The sequence below is a fragment of the Bison bison genome, unplaced genomic scaffold (genome assembly GCF_000754665.1).
Source record: "Bison bison bison isolate TAMUID 2011002044 unplaced genomic scaffold, Bison_UMD1.0 scf7180017864451, whole genome shotgun sequence".
NCBI lineage: Eukaryota > Metazoa > Chordata > Mammalia > Artiodactyla > Bovidae > Bison > Bison bison.
The window spans coordinates 7,583,930-7,599,093 of record NW_011495013.1 but is presented as its reverse complement, the minus strand read 5'-3'; the positions used below and the strand labels follow the sequence as shown (position 1 = coordinate 7,599,093).

Here is a 15,164-nt window from a genome sequence, read left to right as displayed (position 1 = left end):
TATTAAAAAGCAGAGACATTACTTTGCCAACAAAGGTCCATCTAGTCAAAGCTATGGTTTTTCCAGTAAGTCATGTATGGATGTGAGAGTTGGACTATAAAGAAAGCTGAGCGCCAAGGAATTGATGCTTTTGAACTGTGGTGCTGGAGAAGACTGTTGGGAGTCCCTTGGATTGCAGAGAGATCCAACTAGTCCATCCTAAAGGAGATGAGTCCTGAGTGTTCTTTGGAAAGACTGATGTTGAAGCTGAAATTCCAGTACTTTGGCCACCTCATGCAAAGAGCTGACTCATTTGAAAAGACCCTGATGCTGGGACAGATTAAAGGCGTGAGGAGAAGGGGCCGATAGAGGATGAGATGGTTGGATGGCATCACCGACTCAAACATGAGTTTGAGTAAACTCAGGGAGTTGGTGATAGACAGGGAGGCCTGGCGTGCTGCAGTCCATGGGGTTGCAAAGATTCAGATGTGACTGAGTGACTGAACTGAACTGAATAATTTGTTACTGTTCTTTTAAGATAACTGTCTTCTGTGTGGAGAAAAGACTATGCAGACGAGGGTGAAAGCAGGGAGCAAGGTAGGTGAGAGGCAGCCGAGGCTGGAAGGGCTGTTATGTTGGGATTCAGTGATGCAGGCCTGCAGTTCCCACGGTTCCCTGTTGCCCTGGAGGAGTGACCTGAGGACACTGCAGAAACTGCTGTGCAGTGAGTCAAAGGGGAGGAAATAAATTCTTTAAGGTCAAAATTAAATTTTGTCCAAATGCTTAACGCTAATTTGTTTTGAAGTTATTAGAGTGGTACATGTTGACCTTTTTGCTTCAGCCTGAGCTAATTAGAGAAGGAATGGAAAAGTTACCAAATAGCCACTCAGAATGACACAAATAAAAATGTGAATGTGATGGTCTTATTTTCCTATTTACTTGGGTCCTTATAAAAGTTTATTAGTTTACTTTTTGAAATTTGAGGCATATTTATGTTGAAATCTTTTAGTTTTTCAGTTTAAACAGTTTTAGGGATTGAGCAACACCTAATGTTTGTATTTCAGTTAATTTCACTCCTCAAATCTAAGTTAAATTCAGAAAATCTCAAATAAGGGCTTCCCTGGTGGCTCAGACTGTAAAGTCTGCCTGCAATGTGGGAGACCCAGGTTCGATCCCTGGGTGGGGAAGGTCCCCTGGAGAAGGAAATGGCAACACACTCCTGTACTCTTGGCCTGGAGAATCCCATGGACAGAGGAACGAGCTTGGCAGGCCACAGTCAATGAGGTCGCAAAGAGTCAAATACGACTGAGCAACTTCAATTTCACTTTCAATCACAAATAAGTTGGTAAAATCTTTGCTAAATTGCCAAATGAACTTTATTGAAGCAAAACATGGAGAATATTTGCTTTTTGCCAAGAAGTCTGATGCTTGAACTTCATGGCTATGAATGTTAAACTTTGTAAACAGAGGTAAGCGTCCGTGTTAGTGTTTAAAGATATCCTGTAGGAATTTTTGACTCTTCATGTTATTTCTGATGACCCAAGGACGGCTCCAGCTGTTAGGATTGCCCATACCTGCGTGCTAGGAAGTGAAACAGAAGCCTGAGCTCTGGAGCTAGAGTTGATGTAAAAGTTGCTGCGTCTCTTTGGTCTGTGGAAGGTGCCTCTCTTTTGAGTGACAGTGCTTTAGACCTCGCGAAGCCTTGGACCTTAGGGTCTTCCTGGGAGGTAGGAGGAGGAAAGGGCAGAATACTGGTGACTACCTCTGAGAAGAGAGGTGAATTTGGGAGGGTTGAGAGAAGCCAGAAACCGCTCTGCTTTCTCTTAAGGGTGTCCATCCTTTTCTTGTGTTTCAGAATCTTGGTCTGTTGAGCAAGTTTAGGTCTGTTGCTCGCCAAGCTGCTGTTCTTGCTAAGTTTTCTTTCCAATTAACGCAAAGACATGTATTTCAGTGGTACTATGAGGAATTATCCAATATAGCCTGAAATTCCACAGTCTAGACTCATCTGAGTTAAAACATTTGTAGGGAGAAATTTCCTAGACATCCCTAACTAACTTCATTTGGCTGTTGTGTATCCTCACAGAATGTTTTTTCCTCGTAACGCTGCACATTACCTATCTTTGAATTCTCTATTTGTTTATTATCTGTCTCCTTCACTAGCAGGAAAGCTCCACAAGGCCAGGGGTGCAGTTTTGCTTACTGCTGTAACTGTAGAATGGGAAACCGTGCCTAGCCACATAGCAGATGCTGGTTTTAGTTCTCTAGGGCTGCCATGACAAATTATCACAAACAGAGTGGCTTGAAGCAACAGAAATTTATTCTCTCACAGTTTAGGAGGTCAGATGTACAAAATCAAAATGTCAGCAGGGTTGGCTCCTTCTGGAGACTCAGAGAAAGAAAGCCTTGCACACCTCTCTCTTAGCTTCCAGTTTAGGGCAACAGTCCTTGGCGTTTCTTGGTTCGTGGATACATCAGTGTGTCACCCCCGTTTCCGCATGGCCTTCTTGTCTATGTGTGTCCTTTTCTGACTCCTTAGAACACTCTGTAGTTAGGGCCCATGCTACTCCAGTATAATCTCATTCTACCCAATTACACCCGCAAAGACCCTACTTCCAAATAAGGAAAGTTATATATTTAGTTCCAGGTGGACATTAATTTTGCGGGGGGTGGGGGGGGGACACTGTTTAACTCACTGCAGTGCTCAGTAAACATTTGATGGATGAATGAGTGGATTCAGAGTGTAATTCTGGGCTGTAAACTTTGGGGGCATTTTTCATCACTGTCTTAATGTACTGCAGGAGGTAGGGGTTAAGAGGTCGGTGTAGTTCCAGATTGCTTGTACTCCAGTTCTGGTTCTGTCCTTTTCTAGTTGTGAGGTCTTGGGCAATTACTTAACTTCTCTTAGACTTCATTTACTCCTCATCTGTAAAACAGAAACAAGGAGAAATAGTAGATGATTATGTGTCTACAACTATTTTAAATGTGTGTTTTTTTTTTTATTGGAGTATCATTGCTTTACAATGTTGCATTAGTTTCTGCTGTACAGTGAAATGAATCAGCTATATGTATACATATATCCTCCTCTTAGACCTCTCTCCCCCTGTCCTGCTCCATCCTACCTATCTAGGTCATCACAGAGCACCAAGCTGAATTCCCTGTGCTATACAGCAGGTTCCCATTAGCTATGTCTACAACTGTTTAAAGCACTTCTTATGTTTGTTTAACCCCCATGACAACTTAGGCAGTGGGGCTGTTCTTATTTTACAACAGAGGAAATAGGTTTGCTTCAAGAATTCAAAACTGAAAAAATACACGTTACTTTGTGAAGTGTCTGGCATACAGTGCTTAGAAATTCTTAACTATGATGATAGATAAATGTGACTTAATGTCGTGAGTTCTCTTACAGATTGATTCACAAATCAGAAAAATGAATTGTAAACTGGGACATCTCAGTTTTTGCTCATGTGGTCATTATCATTGAGGGGGTATCCTCAGGAAGGGGTTTCCCCAGGGGCTCAGCAGTAAAGAATCCGCCTGCAGTGCAGGAATTCACGTTCGATCCCTGGGTCAGGAAGATCCCTTGGAGAAGGAAATGTCAACTCCAGTATTCTTGCCTGGAAAATGCCATGGACAGAGGAGCCTGGAAGACGACAGTCCATTGGGTTGCAGAGACACAACTGAGTGAGAATAAACGCGCATTCTTAGGAAAACTAGACAGGATGTGGGCAGTCAAATGGCAGCCCTAGAGGTGGGGAAGACTAACACTAGGTATGTGAGGGTGTTAGAAATAAAAGTCCCTTGAAACGTTTTATGGGCCAGTTCTTACTACCTTCTTCCCAGGGACTACTTTATAGAATAAAGGATTAATACCCCAGAAATAGTATATACAGCAAACAGTATCTCCATGGGCTATTTTTATCATATACAGAACATTCATTTCAGAATGCTGGAATATATTACTCCAGATACGGGTATGTTGTTTTTGCCTCTTAAGTAAACTCTCCCTGCAGTAGGTAAATGTCCAGTTTGCCTATTTCTTGCTGTGTTCTTCATATATTTTTTATTTTAAAGGCTTTGTATCTTTAGATCTCAGCTTAAACTCCCTAAAATACATTCTTAACTTACTTGCAAGTATTTTTCCATAGTTTATTTACATTTGTGTGTTTGTTTAATGTATTTATTATTTCAGAAAGTTCTCTAAGGGCAGGAACTCGATTTTGTTCATCTGGCAGCTAACAAATCTTAGAGTGTTAGTTGAATGAATAGATAAATTGGTAAGTCTTGGGATAACATATTTATTTTAGCTGCTGCTTTCCTGTTTTCATCCTGGAGTACTGGCTGCTTCTCTGAAATGTCTCTTTCCTGTTCTCAAATGGCCTTCATTTGTAGTACTAAGCACTGAAATTAGTCTGTAATATGCAATGTGACCCACGTTTGATCTGTAAAGTCACCCTTTCCAGAGGTATACTCTACTTTTAAGTTAATTTGCCCACAAATCCCATTAAGATTTTTTCTTTTAAGCCATCCAAATAGATATATGTTTGAAATATTAGACAATAAAAATTTCAAAAGGCTGTAAATACTTCTTTATGTACAATGAAAAGTATAAGAAACTAGGTGATGGTTTTCACTCTAAGTTGAAAAGCAAATGTGGCAAATTTTTTAAAAAGGAATAATTCATAGGTCATTGAATATTATTGTGAGCTTGCTGCAAATTCAAGTTGGTTCATAATATAACCTATGTTATGAGGTTTCTAACATTTGCTATGATTCCTTACATCAAAGAAGTTTGTTACAAAGCATATAAAAATAGCTGTTTACCTTCATGCAGACTACCTCAGATATTTACTCTGTTGCCACTGGTACCTAGAATTTGTTGGGTTTTCTTGCTAAAAGGAAGCTTAGAAAATGCTGTTTTACACTATCAGTGCAGTCAGCTTTAGTTCTCTGAAGGATGGTCCTGTATAGTAGTGGCTAGTTCAGATTCCCTAATGTAGCTACTTGAATGTCAGTTTCTGTAGCACCTCCACCAGAGGGCAGAAAGTGGAAGCGAAAAGAGGAATGAACGATGAATAAACAGTCCATCCTTGGCTTCAGAATGCCGGTAGAAACATTGAGGATTGAATCCAACCCTCATTTTATAGATGGAGTTGACTGAAATGAAAGACTAAGGGGGTTGCTAATGGACAATTGTTCAGGCTCTTGATTTCAGGCTGGTGTTCCTATGGTGATGATGTGTGATGAGACAATATTTTAGAACGCAGTCCTGAATTTACCCTGCCTCTGCAGAATTCCAGCTCCGTATTTGCTAAACTTAAAACTGTGTAAACTTAAAATTAGTCTGGTTACTTTGATTCTCTCCCGATTTCAACTATTGTATGATGCACTTATTACATTTTCTACTTTCTCATTTCACTTCAGAAGCAAAATACTGATTCCCCCACCCCCAGTTTTACAAGTTATCCTCCTCTCCAGTTGTAATATTGGGGGAACAGGTGCATGGTACTTATTTTTATTGACTATTCATAGCTGCCTCCAGAATACCAGAGATGAATTTATTCAATAACCTCATGAGTGATTTGTGAAATTTTCATTAGATCTTGACTGAGGTTGGATACAAAAAAATATTTCTCAGCAAAACTCAATGTAGTGCTTTTCTGCTAAGCCTATGACAACTCTCTTGGGCTTCAGGTGATAGTGTTTATCATTGTAAATACCTGCGGTGCTCTCCTGGAAGCTGCCTGACGATAAGTGGCCGAAACGCACAGAGTTGTTGGCCTCTAGGGTTCAGCTTGTGGAAGCCCTGGGCATGAAATTGCCACCAGGCGTTTGGAAGCTGACTCTGCTTTACTCCTGGGTCCCTGCAGCCTTAGCAAAGTCTCAGGCAGTCTTGCAAAAGCAGTTTCTTCCCTAAACATAGAATCTCGATTCTATTTGCCTAAAGCAAACAATGCTTACCCTAGAAAACATACGTTTTTGTTGAGATAACAAACTTGGCCCTTAATTGCCAGTGGCTGCCGTTATTTTGATTTTTACTTGGCTACGCTGGGGCCAAGAGACTGGTCTAGTTGTGATGAGATCTGGGAGGGATGAGAAGCAATTCCTTTACTCTCACTCTGTCTCCCCCAGCCCAAACACTCAGGTCTCGCCCTCTCCATGCTGCCGTCGCGGGTCCTAAGTGTGGGGGAGGGTTTGGGTAGGGGACCAGCAGTCCACTTGGCTTCGCCCCCAGCCCCTGAAGAATAACTTATTTGAATAACAGCCTAGAAGAGGTGGGGTTGCGGAGGATCTGTCATCAAGGGTTTTTTATGGGTGGGGCCTAGGGACACGAGGGAAGGGAGGGAGTGGTCCGCGGGTAGGATCTGACGAGCAGACAAAATGTGGGGCCCCTGTCCCTTGAAGGGCAACTTGTCTCTTCCTGAGCGAGGAGCAAGGAATCCGTAGTGCCTCTCCCAGGGGCACGCAGAGGAGAGAAAACAGACCAAGAGTGGACGGAGGAAAAAGCGAGACATGCTCTCCACGAAACAGTCCCCTGCCCTGGCTCCGGAAGAGCGCTACCGCCCAGCCCTGGCCCCGGAGCGGGTAAGATCCTGCCGCCAGATAGGTCGGATGACCTCTCAGTCCGGATGGATTCAGGGTCTATCCTTCCTGTCCCGCCCCCTCCTCCCCTTGGGTGCCACCTTCCCCCACCGTCGGTGAGCTTCAGCTGTCCCAGCCCCACGCTATAACCAGTCCTTGGGCGCAGGGTCATGGATAGGGTTTCCTTTAGCCCTCGAGCCAGGTCGGTCCAGAGACCACGCTCTCCTTGCCAGGGGCATCGTCATGTCCCAGGTACACACCCCCCACCCCCAACTGCCCCTCTTCAACACGGAGTCCTCCACGCATCAAGTGGCCTCGGTGGCGTCCGGGCTCCTGAGGAGGCTGCTGAAGGAGCCGTTGGAAACAACCCCTTGGGGGTCCAAGGCTTCTTTTCTGTGCATCTGGAAGGAGCGCGCAGCATCGCAAGTCCCAGACGTAAGCCTCCTCTCTCAACTGCGCGCGCCTGAGTCTCCGTCCCTCCGAGCTCCCGGATTCACCCTCAGTTCCCCTGCCACCAGTGGTGCCGGTGATCACGGGACCATCTGAGCGTGGGTATCCTAGGACTGGTCTGACTTGCAGGGTGCTGGCAACTCCTGCATCCCCTGTGCGCAAACTTGGCGGCGTGTACCGGCCCTGGGCGCAAGGAGCGCGGGGCCGCCGGGGGACGCAGGTTCCAGCTACTTTGGGCTCGGCGGGCTCTGATCCTGTCCTGGGAAGGGACAGCGTTGCCCCTGATTTGGGAGAAGAAAGGTAGGGAAGAGGAACACGGAAGGTCCTCACTGGCCTGATTCCCCAGGAACTGGATCTCTCGCGCTGTTCTTGTTCGATGTCAGGAGGGTCCCGGAGTCCATTTGCTGCTGCGGGGTCCCGGCAGCGCAGAGCCGGGTACCAGAGACTGTTCTCTGGGCGGGGATGGAGGGCTGCGCGGGTTAGGTGTTATTGGGTCGGATCCTGCCAGGACTCGTCCCCAGGTCTTGCGGCGAGCTCTGCATTCCGGATGCCACCCTCTCCCGGCCGATGGATGGCGATGTAGGCGCTTTTTCGCACTACTCGGTATTCCCAGGACAGTTCTGCGCGCTCAGAGCTAGGAGCTCATAAGGGAAGCCGCCCGGCGGGACATTCCCAGGGAAGCTATCCTGTCAATTCAAAGTGGAGCTTTCCTCCCGCGGGAAAATTCTGAGAACAATGTACCACAAAGACAAACTCACTCTTGAATAAGACCAGACGATTTCTCTGTGTGCATTTGTAGTTTGTAGTCTCCCCTGACCCCTCCTTGGTAAAGTAATTTACCCTTGGAAGCAAAACTCTGCAAAGGAATGCCGACTGCCACCAGAAAGGGAGTGAAGTCAGGACTTAGTGGTGGTCATTTCCCAAAGACACATATATTTTAGCTGAAGGTTTTAGAAATTAAAGACGTCACAACACATTACTTTTGGGAATGAATGGTGGTGGTTTAGTCACTAAGTCGTGTCTGACTCTTGCGACCCCATGTAACCTCATGGACTGTAGCCCGCCAGGCTCCACTGTCCATGGAATTCTCCAGGCAAGAATACTGGAGTAGGTTGCCATTTCCTTCTGAAGGGGATCTTCCCTACCCAGGAATCAAACTCAGGTCTCCTGCATTGCAGTCAGATGATTTACCGACTGAGCTATGAGGGAAGCCCCACTTTTGGGAATAGCCCAGAGAAAATGAGAGGAAACAATGGCTTTTAAAAAAGGTATAAAATCAGTTTTTGTCACAACACAACAATCACCTGCTAGGTTGTATTATTTGGTGTTAATAGTTTTGTTGTGTAAACTTAGGCTAGAAATCATTCCCCACAGCCAGGTTCCTGGAGCTTGAGAGGTTAGACTAGCTGTCTGGGTAGACAAATGTGATTACTGGGCTAAGCTGGTTTTCCATAGAATTCTTCCCAGAACACACCAAGGGTTGCACGGGATAAACTATTTTCAGAGTTATTTGGGTGTGGAATTACATAAGTCTCACAACCTCAAAATGCTGTAAAGCTTTATTTAGGGGGAAGGGGCTCTTCCCAGAGGGTTCCTTGCAGGATCAGAGCACAGGACAAGGATGAAAGGCTCAGTTAAACTTCCAGGAGGTTAGACAAATAAGAATTGTTTTATTAATCTCATCAAGTGTTATTTCCAGGCATAATGAAACTTTTTAAAGGGAGGCACAATTAGTTCCATTAGAAACATTCTTCATAATACTGCAGAAATCTTATTATTAGCACAGCAGCCATCCACATCGACCTGTGGTTTTGTCTTGGGAGGGCCATCTTTCCCACCATGGCTTCACCTGACTTCCACACTTGCAGTATCTAATGACCCGCACTTGCCCTTTTCCACTGCTGGAGACAAATAGATTGGGGGAGAAGCTGAGCAGCCCAGATTTAACATTGTCACTCTTGATTTGAAACGAGTTATTTTCAAACCTACATACCATTTCTTAGGTATCCTGTCTCTCCGTTTTCCTCATTCCCTTACCTCCAGCCTCCCCTGATGTGAAGACCTGTAGTCTTGGGGTTTCTAAGTGTCACTATGGCCAGGGAAATGGGGGCTCCCTGAGGACCAGGAAAGCTGGATGATAGTAATAGTGCTAAATGTGTCCCAGGAAGAAGGTTTATTTAATCTGCCAATTTGGCCTTAATAAGTTAGTCAGCAGGTACTCATTCTTGCCTCCTGTTCTTCCTGATTAAGTGGAAAATGGGGCTGGTTGCTTAGAGGATACTGATTTGTTGTATGGAATACTAGATCCACACTAAACACTCAAGTAATTCTCAGACCTGTACCTATTCTGCAAAATCTACTCAGACACACATATATGCACTCATCCATGCATACCCACTTTTGTGTTTCAGACCCTTCAGAGAGGATGGAAATGGAAGACATCACAAGAGTGAAAGGTGCTGTAAATGGAGTGCCTTGATGACTAGAGTATGGATTTTGGTGTCAAAGCCATATTCAGATCTCTGGCCCTAGCCTGTAAAAGCTGTAAGGCCCTGGGCAAGTCAGAGAATCTTGCTGAACCCTGATTTCCTCATCCAACCGATGGGGATGATCACTGACTATAAGAGCATGTGAAGATTAAGGAAATAAATATGTCCTGTAGCCAACCCACCAGGCTTCTTTGTCCATGGGATTTCCCAAGTAAGACCACTGGAGTAGGCTACTTTTTCCTCCTTCAGGGGATCTTCCTGACCCAGGGATCAAACCTGGGTCTCCTGCATTGCAGGCAGACTCTACCATCTGAGCCACCAAGGAAGCCCAAATATGTCCTAGAAATACTCTACATACAGCTGTATCTTCTGTGAAGGCTTCCTCCCCTGTTTTTACTTGTGGGGCTGGTCACATCTCAGATTTCTGAGGCTCTCAGATTTGTCTCCACAGCCAGCCTTCTGTGATTCTAGAGCAGTGCCCTCCAATAGAGTAGCTGCTGGCCACATGTGATTATTTAATTATTATGGTCATTTAAATGAATCAAAATTAAATTAAAAATTTAGTTTTCCAGTCTCACTGGCCACATTTCAAGTGCTCAGTAATCATATGTGACCAGTGGTTACTGTATTAGATAGTGTAGACAGAACATCTAATTCACTGAGGAGTATTTTCTTAGTTCTAGAGCTCTTTGCTTGAGTGATAATTTAATGAGACTCTTAGATGATAAAGGTTTTTCTGTCCATCACTTCCCTTTGCTTTTCCTTTTGTTTTGTATAGCTGAATCCCTTCTATTGTGTCACAGCCAGAGCATTTGTTGAACGGTAGATGGCTGTTTATAATTGGCATAATTTATATAATTATAGAATAAATGATACATAGTATTTTTATTATAAATCAGTCAAGAGTGTGTATTAGTTACAAAATCCTTAGAAAGTCTCCCATCGCTGATGATTTTTGCTAATGTAGCATCCTTTTCCTTTCACAGTGAGATTTATGGCTGATGGTTTTCCTGGTTTTAGAGCAGAAATTCTGATATAATAGAGGGAGGCTCTTCTCACTCTGGAGAAGGCAATGGCACCCCACTCCAGTACTCTTGCCTGGAAAATCCCATGGACAGAGGAGCCTGGTGGGCTGCTGTCTATGGGGTCGCACAGAGTCGGACACGACTGAAGCGACTTAGCAGCAGCAGCTTCTCACTCTTAAGTACCCATTGTTCAGTTGCTAAGTCATGTCTGACTCTTTACAACCCCATGGACTGAGGCACTCCAGGCTCCTCCATCCATAGGGTTCTCCAAGCAAGAACACTAGAGTGGGTTGCCATTTCCCTCTCCATATGTACCCATATGTACCCTTATGTGTTGTATGATTTTCCATAAGAATAACAATATTGATCTATTTTCACTTACAGTGGGGTTATGTCCCAATAACCCTTCATTTTGTTGTTTTTTAGTCACTTAGTCGTGTCTGACTCTTTGCCACCCCATGGACTGCAGCACGCCAGCCTTCCCTGTCCTTCACCATCTCCCAGAGTTTGCCCTAACTCGTATCCATTGAGTTGTTGATGCCATCCAACCATCTCATCCTCTGTGGCCCCCTTCTCCTCCTGCCCTCAATCTTTCCCAGCATCGGGGTCTTTTTCAATGAGTCGGCTCGTCACATCAGGTGGCCAGAATATTGGAGCTTCAGCTTCAGCATCAGTCCTTCCAATGAATATTCAGGATTGATTTCCTTTAGGACTGACTAGTTTGATCTCCTTGCTGTCCAAGGGACTCCCAAGAGTCTTTTCTAGCACCACAATTCAGAAGCATCAGTTCTGGTAGACATGAATTTTTGAGGGACATTATTCAAGCCAGTGCAGATATGCAGACAGGTAATCCTTTCCCTGCCTTAAGTTTATTCTGTTCCTAGGACTTTGCTAAATCTGCTTTAGTGCATAGTCCATAATATTCATTATTCTTATAGGCAACCACCATGCAGGTTGGGAGAGTATGTGTGCTTTCCACATGGGTGTAGAGTACATGGGCTGGCTCGCTGAGTCAGCTGCCCTTTCCTAAGCCTGTCACTGTCCCCAGCCCAGCCTCCTGTCTCTACTTCTTTCTCTTTGCTCAGAAAGAGCTGCTGTTGTCCCAGAGCACAGGTGTATCTGGTGGCCACATTGCTGAGGACTCTGTAGCCGTGTTTGCTCAGCTCTGAGCTCTGCTCAAGGATGCCTATAAATTATGTTTTCCTCTGAGTCTGCTGGCAGTGACCTCCCTTAGCTCACCTTTCAGCAGCTGTTTGAATATTCTCCTGCTGTACATTTCTCCATGTTCAAACCATCAGAGCTGGTAGTGACAAGTGCAGTATCAGAGCTGGTTGGGGCTAGCTGGGGATCCAGGGTGCTCCTGGGCATCATCCATCTGGCCATTCAGTATCAGTACTGAAACTTACAAGCAGCTCAAGAGGACGTCTGTGAAAAAGGGCCTACTCTGGCTTAAGAGTAGGGCAGAAAATATAGCTATGGGTTGTAAAGGTTGTTTTGGTGCCACTAGTTTGAGCTTAGCTTGGCTCTCCTTTGAACTTTTGGGCTGACAGCATTTAGAGAATACCTTTTGTTTCTAGCGCTTGAGAGAGCTTTAAAGAAAAGTTCTTATGCAGCTATGAAAGTAAACGATGCTAGGCTCTCCAGAACCATGAAGGTCATTCTGCTAAAGTGTCACAGCTGCATCCTAAAGGTTGATAGCACCAGAAAATTTTAATCATGTGTCCATGAACCCCATGAGTACTGAACAATCTCTATGAACAGTTCAATGTGAATTTTTCTGGCCAGGGCAATATAACTCTCTGAGAACTTAAGAGCCACATGCTAGAACAAGATAACCTTGTAAGAATTCAGTTGCATCACCTGGACAGAAAGAGGAGCAGATTCATCCATTTATTCAACAAACATTTATGTGCCAGGCACAGTACTCGGCACTTGGGATGCACCAATGAACAAACAGAGATTCATGTGTGTGTGAAGCAAATTCGTTTCTAATTACATGGTAAACACTATTATCAGGAGCGCAGGGAAGAGAGAACTATTGATGTTGTATGAGTCACTTTGCCTGTTGTTCTGCTCAGTGCCCTGGAGTGAGAGCACAAATGAAGAGAAGGGAATCTGCTATTAATTTCAGAACTCCAGTGCCTTTTATATGTATCCAGCTTGCGGGCCTACAAGTGATCCTGTGTTTAAAGATCAATGCCTTTTTTTTTTCTTCTAACCTCAGGCCAATTAATTAATCTGGTACTCAACTGTTGAGCTTGATCCATCTCTGGAAAAACTAACCATGTGGGATTGATTGACAGACGTTATATTGGTCTCCAACGTGGCACTTTCTTAAGGATTTTCAAGGATTATTTCGATACTACATGATTTTCAGGGTTGTGTACCTATTTCTGGAGAAGTAAATGGCAACCCACTCCAGTATTCTTGCCTGGAGAATCCCAGGGACAGAGGAGCCTAGTGGGCTGCCGTCTATGGGGTCGCACAGTGTTGGACACGACTGAGGCAACTCAGCAGCAGCAGTACCTTTTTCAGAGTCTCATCCTGCAAGCAAGGTGCCACTCCTCTGTAGGGCAGTTTGGAAATCAAAACTGTATGATTGCACTTAATGTTTCTCTGTGGATCCTTTAAAGCAATTTTGTTTAATTTGACACCATCAGAAATGGGAGCTCTAGTCTTTATCTGATACTGAGTTGCTGTGAGACTTTACAAAAGTCAATTAACTTTTTGATCCTGGTTTCCTCATGTGTAAAATGAGGACTAGACACTCTCCAAGGGCCTTTCTAGATCTAAAAACTAGATTTTCATGTTGCAGAAAAAACGAGGAGCTCATTGTACCCTTATCCTTTTTCTTTCTCTCCTCCCTTTCAATTGAGAAGTGCTGCTGGGTGAAGGGCATCTGAACCGATGCTGGTATCTGCTTCTCTCTTTGTGGGTCTTTGCCATTTCTTTTCACAGCGACCTCTGCCAAAGTGCAGGATGGCCTGTTCAACTCCAAGGAAGACTGAGCAAAGGAAATTTGCTCACCAGAAGCCAGGTTTGTCTGGGGATATCTTCTTTGGTTCTAAGTCAGATCTGTGTTTCACCCAGGCATGCAGCTTGTGCATGGTAGAAAAGGTGTAGAGAGACAGTCATTGGTGTTGAGGGCCTCGCAACAGGTGGTCCACATCAAGCTGGGAGCCAGGCATGCCTCTGTTGTTGGCTGCCGGTTTATCAGAAACAGCTTTTGTTATGTTGAGGTGTGTTCCCTCTACGCCTACTTTGGCAAGAGTGGCATCATGATTGGATGTTGAATTTTATCAAATGCTTTTTCTGCATGTTGAGTTGATCATGTGGTTTTTGTCTTTTCATTTGTTGATCCGCTGTATCATATTGATTTGTGTATGTTGAACTATCTTTTTGACCCTGGGATGAATCTAACTTGATTGTGATGTATGATTTGTTTTTTAATGTGTTGCTGGATTCAGTTTGTTAACATTTTGTTGAGAGTTTTTGCATCTATAACATCAAAGATATTGGTCTGTAGTTTGACTTTTGGTAGTGTCTTTGATTCCAGGTATGCCTCTAGCTGAGCAGGAGTTTAACACAGGATAAAGTCCTTTCTCACCTGGGTAGGTAGGATACACACTCCTCTGTGTTCACAGTTAAAAAAATAATAATAAAAATAGGTTCAGAGTGGCAAGGGAACAAAATTTCCAGGTGAAGAGAATTCTGAGATCTCTGAAATTTGGAAAGAATTAGATATAAAAGAACTCAGGAAGTAGAGTAAGCTTGATTAAATCATTAAACCTGAGCCAAGATAAGCTCAGGGCAGCCCTGGATGCTGTGGCACACAGACCTGGCTCAGGTACTTTCCCATCACTTATTAGCTGGGGGCCACTGTAACAGGTAAATTCCCATTAGGCTCGATTTCTTTCTTGGAAGAATGGGAACAATATTCCTCTCTCAGGATTCTGATTGATGGCTCAGTGAAATAATGCTTTATGAAAGTGCTTTGTAAGAACACAAGTTGCTACATATATATATGAATATATCTTACATGATATTTTACGTGTTTCAATGTCATTCTCCCAAATCTTCCCACCCTCTCCCTCTCCCACAGAGTCCATAAGACTGTTCTATACATCAGTGTCTCTTTTGCTGTCTCGTACACCGGGTTATTGTTACCATCTTTCTAAATTCCATATATATGCGTTAGTATACTGTATTGATGTTTTTCCTTCTGGCTTACTTCACTCTGTATAATAGGCTCCAGTTTCATCCACCTCATTAAAACTGATTCAAATGTATTCTTTTTAATGGCTGAGTAATACTCCATTGTGTATATGTGCCACAGCTTTCTTATCCATTCATCTGCTGATGGACATCTAGGTTGCTTCCATGTCCTGGCTATTATAAACAGTGCTGCGATGAACACTGGGGTACACGTGTCTCTTTCCCTTCTGGTTTCCTCAGTGTGTATGCCCAGCAGTGGGATTGCTGGATCATAAGGCAGTTCTATTTCCAGTTTTTTAAGGAATCTCCACACTGTTCTCCATAGTGGCTGTACTAGTTTGCATTCCCACCAACAGTGTAAGAGGGTTCCCTTTTCTCCACACCCTCTCCAGCATTTATTATTTGTAGACTTTTGGATTGCAGCCAT

The 15,164-nt window shown here is 44.1% G+C and overlaps 1 protein-coding gene across 1 annotated transcript in view; it reads left to right on the top strand.

The window, feature by feature from the left end:
• The first annotated feature begins 5,923 nt into the window (after positions 1-5,923).
• The window catches only part of CORIN (corin, serine peptidase), a 309,309-nt gene continuing 300,068 nt past the window's right edge, over positions 5,924-15,164 (top strand). The window contains exon 1 of the mRNA XM_010858877.1: positions 5,924-6,561. Within this exon, the coding sequence (XP_010857179.1) occupies positions 6,490-6,561 (72 nt within the window). The 5' untranslated portion in view covers positions 5,924-6,489. The remainder of the gene's footprint in view (positions 6,562-15,164) is intronic.